The sequence below is a fragment of the Ictalurus punctatus genome, chromosome 29 (assembly GCF_001660625.3).
Source record: "Ictalurus punctatus breed USDA103 chromosome 29, Coco_2.0, whole genome shotgun sequence".
Classification (NCBI taxonomy): Eukaryota; Metazoa; Chordata; class Actinopteri; order Siluriformes; family Ictaluridae; genus Ictalurus; species Ictalurus punctatus.
The window spans coordinates 9,198,521-9,215,186 of NC_030444.2; the positions used below are offsets into that span (position 1 = coordinate 9,198,521).

General features: G+C 39.3%; 1 protein-coding gene across 7 annotated transcripts in view; it reads right to left on the minus strand.

Moving 5' to 3' along the window:
• Window positions 1–2,536: 2,536 nt before the first annotated feature.
• Window positions 2,537–16,666, minus strand: part of LOC108260881 (solute carrier family 12 member 6) — a 30,809-nt gene continuing 16,679 nt past the window's right edge. For 6 of the 7 annotated variants that reach the window (XM_017461544.3, XM_017461547.3, XM_017461546.3 and 3 more), the window contains 18 exons: window positions 15,018–15,301; window positions 13,260–13,427; window positions 13,066–13,164; window positions 12,892–12,949; window positions 12,250–12,424; window positions 11,170–11,288; window positions 10,471–10,569; window positions 10,008–10,127; window positions 9,341–9,445; window positions 9,079–9,247; window positions 7,649–7,844; window positions 6,942–7,111; window positions 6,693–6,824; window positions 6,283–6,390; window positions 5,898–6,011; window positions 5,506–5,732; window positions 4,164–4,297; window positions 2,537–3,522 (listed from right to left, as the gene is read on the minus strand). In XM_017461544.3, coding sequence (XP_017317033.1) covers window positions 3,431–3,522; window positions 4,164–4,297; window positions 5,506–5,732; window positions 5,898–6,011; window positions 6,283–6,390; window positions 6,693–6,824; window positions 6,942–7,111; window positions 7,649–7,844; window positions 9,079–9,247; window positions 9,341–9,445; window positions 10,008–10,127; window positions 10,471–10,569; window positions 11,170–11,288; window positions 12,250–12,424; window positions 12,892–12,949; window positions 13,066–13,164; window positions 13,260–13,427; window positions 15,018–15,301 — 2,569 coding nt within the window. In that variant the 3' untranslated portion in view covers window positions 2,537–3,430. The remainder of the gene's footprint in view (window positions 3,523–4,163; window positions 4,298–5,505; window positions 5,733–5,897; window positions 6,012–6,282; window positions 6,391–6,692; window positions 6,825–6,941; window positions 7,112–7,648; window positions 7,845–9,078; window positions 9,248–9,340; window positions 9,446–10,007; window positions 10,128–10,470; window positions 10,570–11,169; window positions 11,289–12,249; window positions 12,425–12,891; window positions 12,950–13,065; window positions 13,165–13,259; window positions 13,428–15,017; window positions 15,302–16,666) is intronic. The other variant, XM_017461548.3, reaches the window with a different exon arrangement.

Sequence of the window (16,666 nt, forward strand, 5' to 3'; positions counted from 1 at the left end):
CGGCGTTGTTGTTTTTATGCCTGCGTTCACGACAACTAGGAAGTCGGAATATTCCAACTCGGAAACTCCTTCTTCCGATATTAGAGCTTTCTCAGCTGTCTTTAGTTGGAAATAAAATGAATACTATCTGTAACCTGTCTACAAAAACTGGAATTAAAAATCTGTATTGTTAGTGGCTGTGATAGTTCAATGACATGAACGATCAGTTTGATCAAAGTAAATATTGCAGAAAGTGTATTAACAGCTCACTGATCAAATATCACCGACTATTTAGCGATTTCAAATCTAAACAGAAATTCAAAAGACTGCTTTAAACTCTTGTGCAGAATCATTTCCTTTCCTCGCTTCCTTTCCTTGCATCTTAGCTCCACCTCATTTCCTCCCTTCACTTCCTTTCCTTGCATCTTAGACCCATCCCATTTCCTTTCCTTGCATCTTAGCTCCACCCCATTTCATTTCCTTTCCTTGCTTCCTTTCCTTGCATCTTAGCCCCATCCCGTTTCCTTTCCTTGCATCTTAGCTCCACCTCATTTCCTTTCCTCGAATTCCTTTCCTTGCATCTTAGCTCCACCGCCTTAGGATGCGAGGGAAGGATGCAAGGATGAGATGCAAGGAGAGAGAGAAGGAGAGGAGAGGAGAAGTCGAATGGAATATCCTCACTCTCTCAAGCGTCACTTCAATGCGACGTCAATTAATGGTGACTGAGCTCAGACGGATGACCTCACTGCACGTCAGGGATCTGCCTTTATGTTGTTGGAGTTTGATTAATAACAGCATTCTTAATAAAGCAAAATGCACTGATAGTATGTGAAATGTCTGGCTTATTCAACAATGAATTAATGAACAATACATAAATTATCGCATCTTTTGTGCAGCTTTGCATATCCAAACATGCAAGGATCAATTCATTACAATACTCATTGTAAGCATATATTATTATTTAATTATATTTCACACAAAATTCCATCACATCTTCAAAGAGCTTTTTGTTTGAGATGTAAAGGAGGAGGAGAATTTATATGTACAACAGGTTTTTCGACAAGAAACACTTCCGCGTAGGATACACCTGTGTATTCTCGCTCCTAGTTCTTCTGGAAGCTTCCTCACTCCTTGTTCCTCACCTCTTCACGGTACAGTTACAGAATTGAGATGTCCTTCAAGATGGCTGACTTCGATCGATTTCCATATCACGGGTTGGAGGACGGAGAAGCGAGGAAGCGAGGAAGCATCAGTTTGAGTATTGAGAAGCAGCTCTACACTACCATAGTGTGTAGATATACAGTATAAAGAGTGTAGACGCCAGTGTTACATGCACCTTGTAGTGAGGATGTATACACTCCTCGGGGGGAGGCCCAAGCCCAAAATGGCAAAATATTAATATTAAAATATTAACAATAAATCATTGGTTAGAAAATTAGCAAGAATGAAAGATGCACTCCTGAGACCTCCTGTGCCACGGTTTGCTTGTTTACTTTCTCTCCAGTGAACTGTTTGGGGAAAATTGGAGAAACAGGGAAATTCACTTAGTCTTCTTGTACGCAAAAGTTAAATCAAGATAAATTGATTAAAATGTTTGGTGTAAAATTCAAATTAACACATGTCAGGGTGGACAAAATTAAAATAAATTAAAAAATAAAAAAATGAAATAAACATAAAAAGCTGTCCACAGGTTTACCCACTAGGCTCATTTAAAGAAATCAAAGAAAAGAATCAAAGAAATCAAAACCTTGCAAATTTTATGACCAATGACTTGTTTTTAAGACCATTAAAAGTTTAATATTGATACCATTTTGCCCAGGAGTGTATGTAATAATGGTATATCTGGGACATGGTCAATTTTTACTGGGCTAAGCAATTAACAAAAGTTGTTTTTTAGTGCAGGCTATGAAATGTTAATATTCCATCCATCCATTTTCTGTACTGCTTATCCTACTGGGTCGCAGAGAACCTGGAGCCTATCCCAGGGGGAATGGGACATAAGGTGGGGGTCACCCTGGACAGGGTGCCAATCCATCGCAGGGCACAACCACATACACATTCACAAACCCATTCATACACTATGGACACTTTGGACATGCCAATCAGCCTATAATGCATGTCTTTGGACTGGGAGAGGAAAACCGGAGTACCCGGAGGAAACCCCCGCAGCATGGGGAGAACATGCAAACTCCACACACACAGGGCAGTGGCGGGAATCGAACCCCCCGACCCTGGAGGTGTGAGGCGAATGATTATTTGCCTTACTCTGACTGGCTTTCTGGCAGGAACACACACTTTTATTCTTATGTTTACACACACAAACACATATTTAATATTATCTTCTTTCTGCTATTATTTATTTTATAAATTTTATTTGCATATTATACAACTGTAATTTTTGAATATTTGTTTTTCCTTCACATTATAAAGCATGTTAAACGTATGAAAGATGCTACATGAAAAATATTTCGTATTTATTATCATTCATCAGCTGGATTATGACCATGACGTGGATGCGTAATGATAAGCTAAAATGATTAAACATATCAGGCCAATATCAATTTCCTTCCAAAATCTGTTTATTTCCCACTTATTGACTTGCACCTTTTTATTTCAAAATATTAATGTAATGTAAAAAACAACAACAACAACAAAGAAATAACATAAAAAATTGGTCTTTGTTTTGAAAGTACAGCCGAAAACATCGCCATCTCTGCACGTACAGGCAATATTTTTTAATCTTAAAACACACTTTGAAAGCGCTGCTAGGTGCAGGTGATCTGCATACATAAAAAAAAAGAGCAAGGACCACAAATACAATCAATATAAGAGTGCAGGAATTTCAGTGGTTGCTCAAAGGAAATAAAAAACAAACAAACAAACAAAAAAAGAACAAATTAAGGGCATATTCCAGGAGAAGGGTCTTCAATGGTTCTCTCACGCTCACTCATACACACTACCATGCAAGCACGTTAATAAGCGACACTTAAATAGCATGCTGAAACATTGACAAAATGTGCAACGATGCCTGTGTCATATTGCTAGGAAAAAACGTCGCCCTTAATTCTGAATTCTCTATCCTTCCACGCTCATCACTTATCAAATACAAATACAAACAATGCCACACATACACACACATTCAAGGTCCATCAACTAGAACAACCCCTGAGTCAATCCATGGAACACACTCACTGTCCCACTGTGTAATGTGTGTGTGTGTGTTTCTCATCAGTTGGTCTGACACATAGCGCTTCTACACACACTCATAACCATCATGTCGTTCACATGAAAATGGTGACAAGTGCTGGCGAACACAGGCCGATGTGGACGGTGGGTGGGGCTTGGTGGAGTAGGCGGAGCATGTTTGAGAGACAGCCATTGACGCGTCGTCCATGCTGCGTTCCGCTCGACGGTTCGGTTAATCATCAGCCGAACAACTTTTACTTGGCAATCAAGAATAAATGGTGATGACCTCACTTCCTCCACCCCTGACCAACAGGACGCGCTCCAGGCCTTCGGTCAGAACCTCCAAAAACTCCATATCTGCGTTTTTCAAATCAGGGATAAACATCACAGCAAATAATTAACCAAGTAGAGAATAAAACCCAATGGGGCGTATTTTCTGTCCAATCGGAATCGAGCATTCAGAAAGTGACGATAAAAAAAATAAATAATTTTTTTCAAAAACATTAAAATCTCTCTTATAACACAGTGCTGATCTTTTTTATTTGCTGTTGTATTTGTTTATTTTTCTTGTTTTCTTTTTTTTATGCATTTCACAATTATAAAAATAAATTTATATGTTTTATAAATATGTAACTAATGAACAGGGATAAGTAATAATCTGAGGGGAAAAAAAATATCCAGACACTTATTTGTATTTATTATTATTATTATTATTATTATTATTATTATTATTTTAGACATTTCATGTTAGAATTTGATTCTTATTGTTCTCAATTGCAATTCTGCACTGTAGACCATTATTTTATGTGAAAACAGAGAATTAAGAGTGTAACAATGTAATAAGTGTGGATTAAACATTTAATGTAAAACACAAAAACGCAGGTATCGTCCTTCCGATCGTTTGAGCACTGCTCTATAGCTGAATGCTTTCTTAAATAAGATGAATACAGTATGTGTATGTACAACTTGTCTCACAGGGTTTGTGAGAGAAAGGATACAGTTTTCATCTCCCTCTGGGTTCTTGGGTGGTCCTGGCATGTTGAGCAGGACCAGCCGGGCATCATGGGATTTATTTACGATGACCTCGTTGAGTTTGACTGCTGTGTGCATGCGCCGGACATTTGAATGATCCCTGCGGGAGTGATTATACATGCTCATAAAATCATACACGTGCAAAAATTGCTATTAAATGTCGTTAAAATACAAAAAAAAGCCAAAACAAAACACACGCCATTACTGTCACTCCTGCATTAAGTATGCCAACATAAGACAGTATTCTCCTATAACACTCATGTACTCTTGTTTTCTGTGGGATTTAGGTCAGATGACTGGGATGGCCATGTCAACAGCCTGATTGTGGGGTCACTGCACCATTTCCGTGTGGATTCACGTTCATTAAGATATTTGACCCCTTTCCAACAGTGACTATATGATTGATTTTGAGATCCATCTTCTCACACTGAGGACAACCGAGGGTCTCGTACACAACTATTACAAAAAGTGCAAACGTTCACTGATGCTCAAGAAGGCAACACGATACATTATGAGCCGGGGGGTGTAAACTTTTGAACAGGATGATTGGTGTAGATTGTTATTATTTTGTTTAAAGATCTTATATTTTTTCAGTTAGTCCTGCCCTTCAGATGTTACATAATATATCTGCTTTTTTCCCAGAAGACAAAATAATAACAATTTAATTTAACTTAATGTATTGTATTGCCTTCTTGAGCATCAGTGAATGTTTGCATCTTTTTGTAATAGTCGTGTACGAGTCCCTCATTTGTCCTCAGTGTGAAAAGATGAATCTCAACATCATATAGTCTCTGATGGAAAGGGGTCAAATATGCAGAAGATTCCGGAAAAGCAAAGAATGTGCAGGACCTGGAGGATTTTTCTGAAGAACAGTGGGCAGTTTAACTGCTCAGGACAAACAAGGGACCCATGAAGAACTATCACAAAACATAAAAACAGTACGTTGATCATCCAGGTAACGACACACAGTATTAAGAAACTTTTGAACTGGTTCATTTGTATAAATTCAGTTATTTTTGTGTCTTGTGGACTATCTGTTATGTGAAATAGTTTATTCAGGGAAGAACTAAATAAAAACAAAAACAAAATGCAATTCCTATTATCAATCTTATTATATATATTTTTAATTATTAAGATTTTGCAGATTCTGCAAGGTGCATGTAAACTTATGACCTCCAGTGTATATGAATGCTTGTGTAGATGTAAGTTTACAGTAGATGTATTTTCTGAGTGTATGAGAGTATGAATGGATGGAGGGTAAATGGATAGATGGATGGACGAGTGGGTGTAAATGTGTGTAAAACTCACGGCCGGATACTGAGCATGTCTCTGAAGCCCTCGGGTGTGCTGCAGCCGGAGGGAATGTGCGCTTGTGCACGCAGTTCCAGTGCTTTGTCTTTAGTCCAGGTCATGTGGACACGCCTGTTCTCAGCAGCTCCGCTAAATTTCTCTGTCCCGCCATCGGTGTCGTCGTCATCATCGGAGCCAATACTCGTCAAGCGCAGCATCGAGTTCCTGTCCTTTACCAGCTGTGCCTACACACACACACACACACACACACACACACACACACACACACACACACACACGCAGAGAAAATCTAATCTCGGTTTCACAATTTCACAAATGCACACACACTCCATCACCAGCAATCCTTTCATGAGACCTTTCTTTTCTTCTGATACCTGTCACTCACTCACTCTATTTTTCTCTGTCTCGCCCTCACTTTCACTCCCTCTGTCTTCATAATTATTGCTTCTCTCTGCACTATGTATGGGGCTGCAGTTGACAGTCTCCTCTCCACAAGATAATACCTAAAACACAAACCCTAAACCTAAAAAAAAACATTTCTGCATGCACACTTTACCTTTGTGAAGAAAATAACAAAGAAACAACAGCCAAATTTAAAAATGTATCCAAAAAAATTGCACCAAACACACTTAATGACAGCTTTTTATTTTTGTAAACAGCAACATTTAAAAACAGTTTGGTAATGCAAAATTTTGTATAATAACTAACACATACACACACATACACACACACACACACACACACACACACACACACACACACTCTCAATCTCACCTCTCTGTCTCGGTCCGATTTGGAGAGGCGCATCTGGCGGAGCATTTGAGATCGCTGTTCCATCATCAGGGTTCTCTCATATGTATAAGCACTGATATCACTGTCATGCTGAGAAAGAAAGAGAGAGAGAGAGAGAGAGAGAGAGAGAGAGAGAGAGAGAGAGAGAGAAAGAAAGAGAAAGAAAGAAAGAAAGAGAGTAAGAGAAAGAGAGTGAAAGCAAGAGAGTAAGAGAGAGAGAGAGAAAGAAAGAGAGTGAGAGAGAGAGAGAGAGTTTGCTAGATTACTACAGGTAAAAAAAAATCTACATCTAAATAAATATAAATATTTCCTAAGTCGAAGGTAGCAAACAAACAATGAAATAAATGAAGATGAAATTCATATTAAAATAAAAACAAGAAAAAAAAACATACCATCTCTACCACCTCGACTTCAGCCTCTATGCGCAGGTGGTAAAGGAAGGTGGCCAGGTCCTTTTTCATCTGTATAGAGTTATCCTCCATCTGAGCTACCGTGAAGATGCGCATCCCGCATTTACGCCAAACCTAACACGTGCGCACATGCACACACACACACACACACACACACAGTATTAACAAAAGTATTAATTGAGCTAAATGAAATTGAACAGTGTTTATTAAACTTTATCGTGTCTCTCTCACCTTGTGTTGCCGCAGTAGGAAGGGCAGCAGCATGAGCATGCCTCCGTCGTGCACGATCCACCACACGTCGATGTAACCGTCTGTGTTCGGCTCACTGTTCGTGGGAAAGAGAGAGATGTTCTTGGGCACCATTAGAGCGAGGTGCGCTGCTGTCGTCAAGCGCACGGTGTCTGTAAAGCAGAGAGTGTGTATTATATACGGTACATATACGTTCAGATAAAAGCAAGTGATCATGCAGAAATAATATACCGCCTTCAGTTAGGGGGCAGTGTAGTTTCAGGATATTCATCAATGTTGGCTGATTATCAGAAATATCTAATATCTATTATAAGTACCTAATGTAGTACATTTATTGTCTGCATTCATATAAGCAATAACTAATTAAAATCATTCTGACAAAATTTCATTTTGCAGGCAATCAACAAACACTACATGAGTGTTAACATGCTTAGCATCGAGGTGCCATTACTGAATACAGCATTTGTTTCAACTTGGCTAGCTCTAGTTCATTTAAATCTGAAATGGTTCAGCATTAAGCACAGACCCACTGCTTTTACTTGTTGCACTGGATTTTTTTTTTACTGGACTTTTTAAAAGGAGTAACAATAAAATTGTTCCATTACATAGCATTTTTATTGCTATCATTGATATCATTAAGCTAGAAATGAACTGGTATGAACACAAGCTCGCCCTTCTTCTTTGCTTACTGATGAAGGTTTTCCAGCTTTGCGGGTCTTCGTTCTGTCTCCAGGCGTGTGGCCAACCCATCACCACCGCGTTCGGTCGCATGCCGCCCAGGCCGCTTGACTGGATCATGTGACTGATGCCTTCGCGTAGCTTTTGTGCCACGATGCACTGCACAAACCCCTTCACCCGCTCCTTTTCCATCAGGTGCTTCAGCGTCTGAGAGACAGAGAGAAAAGAAGAGAGGGAACGGTGATAAAAAGGGAGGTACGGATTGAAAAAGGTGAACGGTTCAGCTGAAAGAAAAGCAATGTACGGTTATAAACCTTGCCTCAGTAATTCAAACTGCCTGAAAGTGGTCGACATTTTCTGTATTACAAAATGCAGTATACTTTCCCCAATCTAGTATTTTTAATGTAAACACACGTGAACCCATATCTTCCAACACCAAATCAAAGCTACAAACCAAACCAAAAAATATGCTGCTTGTTTGCAGATATGAGGGGAAAGGGGTTAATATTTAACAGAGTCACTTTTTCCTACGATAACAGTTGCACGGCTTTATGGGTTATTAGGAGTAGCTTTTCATTTTTGTTATCTTGATTCAGTACACTGCTGTTCAATTAGTCTTGTTACAAATTACAATTACAGCTTCAATGATGAGAATAAAAAGAAATCAGTCCAAAATAATTCGTCTGTGTATTATACTACAGTGTTTAAGGAGGTAACAATTCAACAATTCAAATACATGCCATTGGACAAAGACAGAGGATTTTATTTATGTTTTATTTAGCTTGAAATGACAACAAAAATGACTGCAACCCCAACTAGAAACTTTGCTACATGTACACTACCGGTCAAAAGACACACTCATTCTTTATTTTTATTTTTCCACATTTTAGAATAATAATAAAAAGTCATCAAAACTCTGGAAGAACACAAATGGAACTATGGGAATTATGTTGTGATAAAAAATAAAAAAAAATCCCAAATAAATCAAAATAATTGAATATTATATCATCTTCAAAATTAGACACCCTTTTGGCCTAGAATTTCCAGAAATGTATTCTTGGTGTTTTCTCACCCGATTTCTTGAGGAATTTCCCTGAGATGCTTTTTAAACAGTACTAAAGGAGTTCCCACCTACACTGGACTCTTATCGGCTGGTTTTTGGAATATTTCGCTCCGAGTCGTCCGTTTAAAAAAAAGATGATTTTTTTTTGGAAATAAAATGTTCGTTTTGTAATGAAAGAAATGAATATGTTGGCACAATTATATTTTTGTGTACAACACCGGTTTCAAACATTTAATCATACACGATCAGATCAAAAGGTTTTTAAGATCATGAGAAAAATTTCAGTCAAGTGTGTCTCCAAACTTTTAGTACTAAACTTTTCTACAATACGTTCATGGGTAACCGGATAATATAGATGGAGAAAATGGAGAGTGGAACCTGTTCAGCGGCAAGCGACTCGCCGTAAGCGTAAAGGAAGTTTCCGGTAATGACGGTGCCCACGATGGTTAAACCTTTCCCTGCCTTCAGCTGAGAGGCGAACGTCAGCAGGCGTGGAGATTTAACGTGAGCGTCTTCGTCTAGCTTCAGCAAAACCAGCAGCTGAGGTCTAAACACACACACACACAGAGCAAAAAAGGCATGTGTTTATACTCAAAAGAATAATTTTCTTATAAAGATCTATGTGTATAGGAGTATATACCTCCAGTTCTTGGTGTGTGGTGGCCCCTCCTCTAGTCTGAGCAGGGCGAATCGAGCTGCACTCAGAGAGAGACCTCTAATTCCATCTCCCCACTCTTTCTCTGCCCTGCACACACACACACACACACACACACACACACACACACACAAACACACACCAGTGAATTTCCAAAATGCAAAAGAAAATTAAAATGCAAGCTGATATGGAAATATAACAAAGAGGTTATGACAAGGTTTCACAATCAAAACAGCAACAAATATGAAGTGTAGAATGGGGAAAAAATAAAAGTATTCAATTTAAATGACATGCTAATTGGCACAAAGTATTATGTGGTACAGTAATCCATGATGACTACATGCCAAACCACACACTAACGTACACTAGTATTAAATACTCTGCTAATACGTAACAGTATAGGTTCATATAATTGGCATAAAAGGATGTACCATTTTGACATATTTGGTATGGATCTATTTGGTTTTGAACCATGGTGTCATGTTGCACGAGTCGATACAGCACATTTTCCACATCTAAGCCAACTGTAAATAGCATTTCCGTTAGCGGAGTAAATGACTTTCTTTTTTTTCCCTCTCTCTCTCTCTGTTTTTTCCAGCACTTTCCAAATGCATGAACACGAGCAAGGATTCTGGTTCTCATGGCAACGTACCCGTTATACTCGATGTACTTATAAATCATGCTGGCGATCACCATGGCGACGATTGCGTAGTACCACGATGAAATGAACATTAGCGCCAGGCAAATGACCATCCCCAAAAACGAGAGCGTCCTGAGAGAGAAAGAGAGACAGAGAGAGAGAGAGAGAGAGAGAGTGAGAGAGCGAGAGAAAAGAGAGAGAGAGAGAGAGAGAGAGAGAGAGAGAGAGAGAAAAGAGAGAGGAGAGAGAGAAAAGAGAGAGAGCGAGAGAGAGAGAAAAAAGAGAGCAAGAGAGAGAGCGAGAGAGAGAGAAAAGAGAGAGGAGAGAGACCTTTAAAAGGTCATTTTGCTCAAACAGCAAATATTAAACAGGCACCATGGTGGGAGAGAGAGAGAGAGAGAGAGAGAGAGAGAGAGAGAGAGAGAGAGAGAGTGTATGGGTCTGTGTGTGTGTGCTTAGATGCAGGTGTGTGTACCAGTGATAATAGGAGAAACGAGGTCTCCAGTTGGGGGTCCTCAGCAAAGTCTGAAGAGCGCAAGCTAGATTCACAAACAGATAACACATCAGGAAAAACCTGCAGAGAGAAAAGTCGATTATGAGTTCAAATGTTCACCATGAAACTGTTTGTACATTGCAGGGGTTTTTTTTCGTTGCAATATCAGTATTACAAAGGCCAATATTGTGATGAGTAAGGAATAAAAGATGACTGGGCATGCTGAAAACAAATGCAGCTAGACTAAGAAAAAACAAAAGTCCTCTGTCCTGAAGACTTTCCCTGCCGCACAATTCTTAAGAGCTCTATCTCAAAGCGCCGAGACGGACTCGAGAAGTCTTGTTTTATAAACGTTAAACGTCTTCTCATGGTAAAACCTCACCAGAACAATGTTTATAAATGGTTCGGGGTTAAATAACAACAGGATTTTCCGTCGTTCGTGTCCCTGTGAAGTAGCTGTTACTATAGAAACGATAATATGTTAGAATAAACGTGTTCATCTGAACATGGCGAGTTGAATTTTATAGAAAATGAATCAGGTCCTGACCAATCAGATCTGAGAATTCAGCGGCAATGCAGAGCAATGATGAATGAACAATAAACTATAGTGTATTGCCTCGCCCTTACAAATAGTCTCTGTGTGTTCTGGGTGTATACACACACACACGTATCCATACGTACATGGAAAGAATAGGGGCGACCAAGTCCAGCGAAGCAATGAGGATGCCCAGCTCAGCGATGAAGGCAGTTAGCAGCAGAGCCCATGTAGGCTCTCCATTAGCTTTACCGTGACCAAACACCTGCAGAGAGAGTCATTAACGTGGGTGAAAAAAACGAATAGTTCGTAATAGTGTTAATCGTCCAGGTCTTCTAAACTGTTTTCGACTTGGAGACGGATCACTCCGGTTCACAGGTTATAATGTTAATTCACACGTGACTGTGCAAGTTTAAAAATGTTAAAAATAACAACCTTCTTTTAAATTAATAATAATTAAATTCCACAATTCTGAAGGAAATGCAAATAAAAACGTTATTTTCTCCATTTCAACAAGTTGTTTCCCAGTAACTGGTCTCATAAACACAAAACACATTACTCTAATTAACACATGAACTAAATTCTGAAGATTAAAGTAAGATTTCTTCACTTATTGAATGTTATTAATTCTATTAACATTGACAAAATTCTAAAAAACCTCCTGTTAGACTCACATTCACTCACCACTAACACAAGCATTTCTACTTCATCACAAACATCAAACTGGTAATATATTATATAAACTTTTTTATATATTAACATTAACTGGATATGAAATATACTACTCTGCAAATATATTTTCTTGTGCAATATATACTTTTTTGTCAACTCATCTTCATTTAAATCTTTCAATGATGTACTGGCGCTTTAATTCAGCTCGAGCAGCGTGCGGAAAAAAAATTAACTCCCGCTTCACTGCTGCAGCGTCCGGTGTAAATTTTAGCAGTGCAGAGATTGCAGAGATTACAGAAATTATAAACTGCAGATTTGTCATCAATCCACACAAGAGACATCATCTTTACACACAGCACGCAATCAATGTGTTTTCCCGCCCTCTTTTGATTAACAGGATATAACCGGCCCTGATCATCGGATGTTTTTAAACTATCGGCCATCGTGAAAAATTGCCTTTATCGGCCGATACATCGGTGCGTCTCTCATTTTGGTCGACTTTGTCACACTGACAGATCCATACACACACACACACACACACACACGGCACTTACTCTAAGGAAGGGGATGATGTTATCTTTAGCGATGGCCTGCAGCAATCTCGGGGCGCCGGTCAGTGACTGAAGGCCTGCGCCGCACGTCGAGAAAAAAGATCCGATCACGATGACCCAGGGGGACGGCCACGCCAGTGTACCCACAACCAAGTTGCCTTTCACTGAGTCACCAAACCTGCAGGAAAAATAGCACAAAGAAATGAAAGGACAGGCTGTGGATGGAAGAAAGAAAAGATGGAGGGACGGAAAATAACAAAAAAATAAAATAAAAACAAAGAAAAGAAAAAGAAAACTGTATGCGGGTGGAAAGATGGATGGATGTATGGAAGGACAGATGGGTGGATACGCAGAGGGATAAAAGTTAAAAAAGCACCTAAATTATAAGAACCAGACAAAATAAAAACCTGTGGGATGGATGGATGGAATAAAGGAAGTACCGAAATAATAAGAACAAGAAGCCAAAAAGTTGGGGAACAGAAGGAAGAACCAAAATAATATAAAATAAAATAATATAGGATGAAAAGAAAGAAAGAAAGAAAGAAAGAAAAGCTGTGAATGGGTGTGTGGGTTAATGTATGGATGAATGGACAAACACCAGAGGCAGAAAACAAAAGAAAAGCACAAGAAAGAAAGAAAGCTCACTTGTCTCGGAGAAGCACTCCCTTCACACACGCCCCAAACAGCACCACGCTGCTCAGATCTGCATCTCTTACTCAGGAAAACGTCTCAATAGCGCGAAAACAACAACGACTCGGCCTAAAAACATTGACGCGAACTGCAACGCATGTGTGTGAATGAGTGTGCGTTAAAGGATACAGACAAGAGAGGTGGTGAGGATGGCTAGAATCGTTCCGATGGGAATAGAGCGCTGGGCGTCCTTCAGATCCCCGGAGCGATTTGAGCCTGCCATGATACCTGTAAGAGAGACACACACAGAAGTAGAAAATGTACACTTTTTAAGACGTGATCAAATGTGGTCTTTTAAAAGAAAGGACGAGAGTGCTGTGCACCTGTCACAGACGGGAAGAAGATTCCCACCAGCAGTGTAAAGGATGTGGTGATGTCGACAAAGATGTACGGAAGGTGGTGGCTGGGGTATGTGGAGGCCGAGCTGGGCGTGGGGTTTGAACCTTGCTCCAGAAGATCTCCTTTGCTGTGGTATGAACTCCAAAGGTTCTCTAGAAGGAGTGAATACAGTTAACACTGTTCATGCATATTGAACGGCTGAATTCAAAATGGCTTCCTGTTTAATATCTGCGCCAAATACGAAGGGTTTCCTCTGAGTTTTCTTCGGAGGGGGAGGGGTCACCTCTGACTTACTCATCAGGGATCACACCAGACATCCGGATTTCTTGAAAATGGGCTTTGTGACAACGTCTATCCTTGATAGCACTAGACAAATAACATTTAAACGAATTGAACGCATGGGAGTTGGTGCCTGTTGGAAATGTGAAATTCAAGGTGAAAATGTCGTATATTACATTACCAAGCCCTTTGCCCTGAGCATCATTTCGCAGTGTTTTGTTTCTTTTCGGTGACGACAAGTGGAAAACAGAATCTTAAAAATGTAAAATGATTTAGTTTTTTTTGCCATTAAATATATAAGGAATAAAACACCCGAGGGCATGCTTTCATGATAAAATAATCAACAACGGGGCGGTGTGATGCAAATCGGACTCCATAACAGCACATCCTTAAGCGTTTCATTCCTCTTATACTACAGCAATTAGTCAATGCTGACTACGGTTATTTATTAAAGAACCTGTACTTTTTTTTTTTTTTATCAGCGTACAGTTGCGTTTAATTTAGTGGAACGTCCGTGAAATAAGCTAGTTCCCCATTATCGCTTATGCTATAGCAGATATCATTTATACAGCTTGACTGAGTGTTACTGAGGAACAGAAAAGTCTTGAAGACTGTGTTATTGGCTGTTATAAAGCCCCGCCTCACAGCAGGATTTCCTCACAGAAATCCATACCACATCAATGATTATACATTTCTCTTTGTTAAAGGACACCTATTATGTTTTTGAAACTTACCTAATTATGTTTTAAAGGTTTAATACAATAGATTTACATGCATCCAAGTTCAAAAAACATTTTAACGTGCACATAATTTAAATTGCAGAATTACCTCTTTTCCCCAGTGTCACAAAGGACTCGTTAAATGATCCGTTCTAAATGATTCATTCTAAACTCTTCCTTTCAGAGAGAATACTCTGCTCTGATTGGTCAGACGTCCCAGTCTGTTGTGATTGGTCTACCGCTGTCAGAGAGCAGTCAGTGAAAACCAGAGGCAGGGTTTTTTGTTGCAAACCTACGTAGATTAGTACAGGAAGTAAGTCTGGAATCACTAACGACTCGTTTCAGCTGTTCAGAATCGGTTCCTTCTTTTGGGAGTCAATAACTCAGTTTATCGCACGCTTTGATTTTTGAATCTTTGCAGATGTTTTTACATTCAAGAACAGCTCTATAACACACTACATGAAAGGTAATATCTGAAAAACCATAATAGGTGCACTTTAAACAACACCACCTTTTTATAATCCATTTATCATTCGATCATCCGCTATTCAAGTCTCTGAGCATTTACTATAGAAACAATAACGTATTACATTATTATACACCTCCTGTCAAAACTACTATCAGGTGAGGCTGTTCTAGGAAATGAATCCACACTTTAGGATCAATCATATCTAAGGATTCGACAGGGCTGTGGTATAATGTGAGCACAAACGGTCTAACTTGTTGCATGTTAGTGCACAGTACCTGCAATAACACCGCTAGCGAGGCCTGGTATTCCCTCGATCTTTGTGACGTTGTTGTTCATGAAATACTCGTCGCACGCTGCGTTCAGCTTCGACGAATTACAAAAACGCAACCACAGATTTGTTGTCTTCTCCACCTTTGATGGAGTAAAAGGAGGGGCTTCTGTGCCGTTGAAGTTTTCACTAATGTTGACGTTGATGTTGGAATCTGTCAGAACCGTTTTCGCACACAGATCGTCGTGGAGCTCGTGTCGAGAGATGCTCCGGTTGCCCAGCATGCACACTCTGAGGGCAGACATAATGAATGGATAGCGCAACTTAAAACACAGAAATGACTTCTATGAACATGACCAACATACAGTGGGGGAAATAAGTATTGGACACGTCGACATTTTTTTTCAGTAAATATATTTCCAATGAGGCTATTCACATGAAATTTTCACTAGACATCAGTATTAACTCAAGAAGATACGTCTGTATCCGATTCCATCAATATATTTTGCAACAATAATTTGAGAAGGTCTTGGGAGAGCTCTTTGCTTTTACCGATCATGAGATGTTTCTAGTGTGACACCTTGGTAACGAAAAACCTTTTTATAGACAATCAATTTACTAACCCAGCTGATATTAATTTGCACAGTATAATTACTTTCTAACTACTTATGGATTTCAGCTGGCTCCTTGCCTTACCTTGCCTTGGAGAACTGCTTTTTCTTAGTGTCTTCAAGACTGTTTTCCTGTATCATTCCACTTTATTACACATAACTTTATTTATGGACTTTAATGTTGTGAATTCTTTATATTTCCAGATTTCTTGAGTTAATACTGATGTCTGGTGAAAATTACATGTGAATAGCCTCATTGGAAATATATTTACTGAAAAAAAATGTTGAGGCGTTTAATACATATTTCCCCCACTGTAACTGTTAATCAAAGCAGTTAGCCATGAGACAGTATTTAAGATAAACATCTTTAATACTCGCCACTACTGGGAGTTTGTGTGGCATTTGCCTATGACCTTGTTATGGAAATCAAGCGAACAAACCCATGCTGAAACACGTCTTTGGGAAAGAAAACAACCATTTACTATTCCGTACTGTTTTGTTATACTGAAGCTTACAATGATGTCAGAATACACAAAAGACTGAAGGTAAGTCTGCTAAGTTTTACTTCATCATAACGTGCATCGCTGCTTCAGGGACCCGGATTCAGTCCTGACCATGTGTGGAGTTTTGCATATTCTCCTGGGTTTCCTCCAAACAAACAAAAATGCCTGTAAGTGGACTGTTGAGTCTCAGTCACCTCTAGGTGTATACGAGTATGTGAATGTGTGTGCCAAGTTCTCTGTAATCAACTGGTGTCTCATCCGGGCTGTATTCCTGCTTCACGCGGTGTTTCCCAGGATAGGGTCCGGATTCGCTGTAACACTGTCTGTTTACTTTAGATGAATAAATATCACTAGCAACCTAGAGTAACCTAACAAGCTTTGCATAACTTCGATCTGTAATAATGCTTGGGTTTTATTTGAAATAATATAAGACAGAGCTAAATTGTCAGTACTATGTTGGAGGGATAGGTTTATTACCCATAATTCTTACATTGTAATGGAACTCATCAGGTGCCCAGAACTGTACAATTACCTTTGGTGAT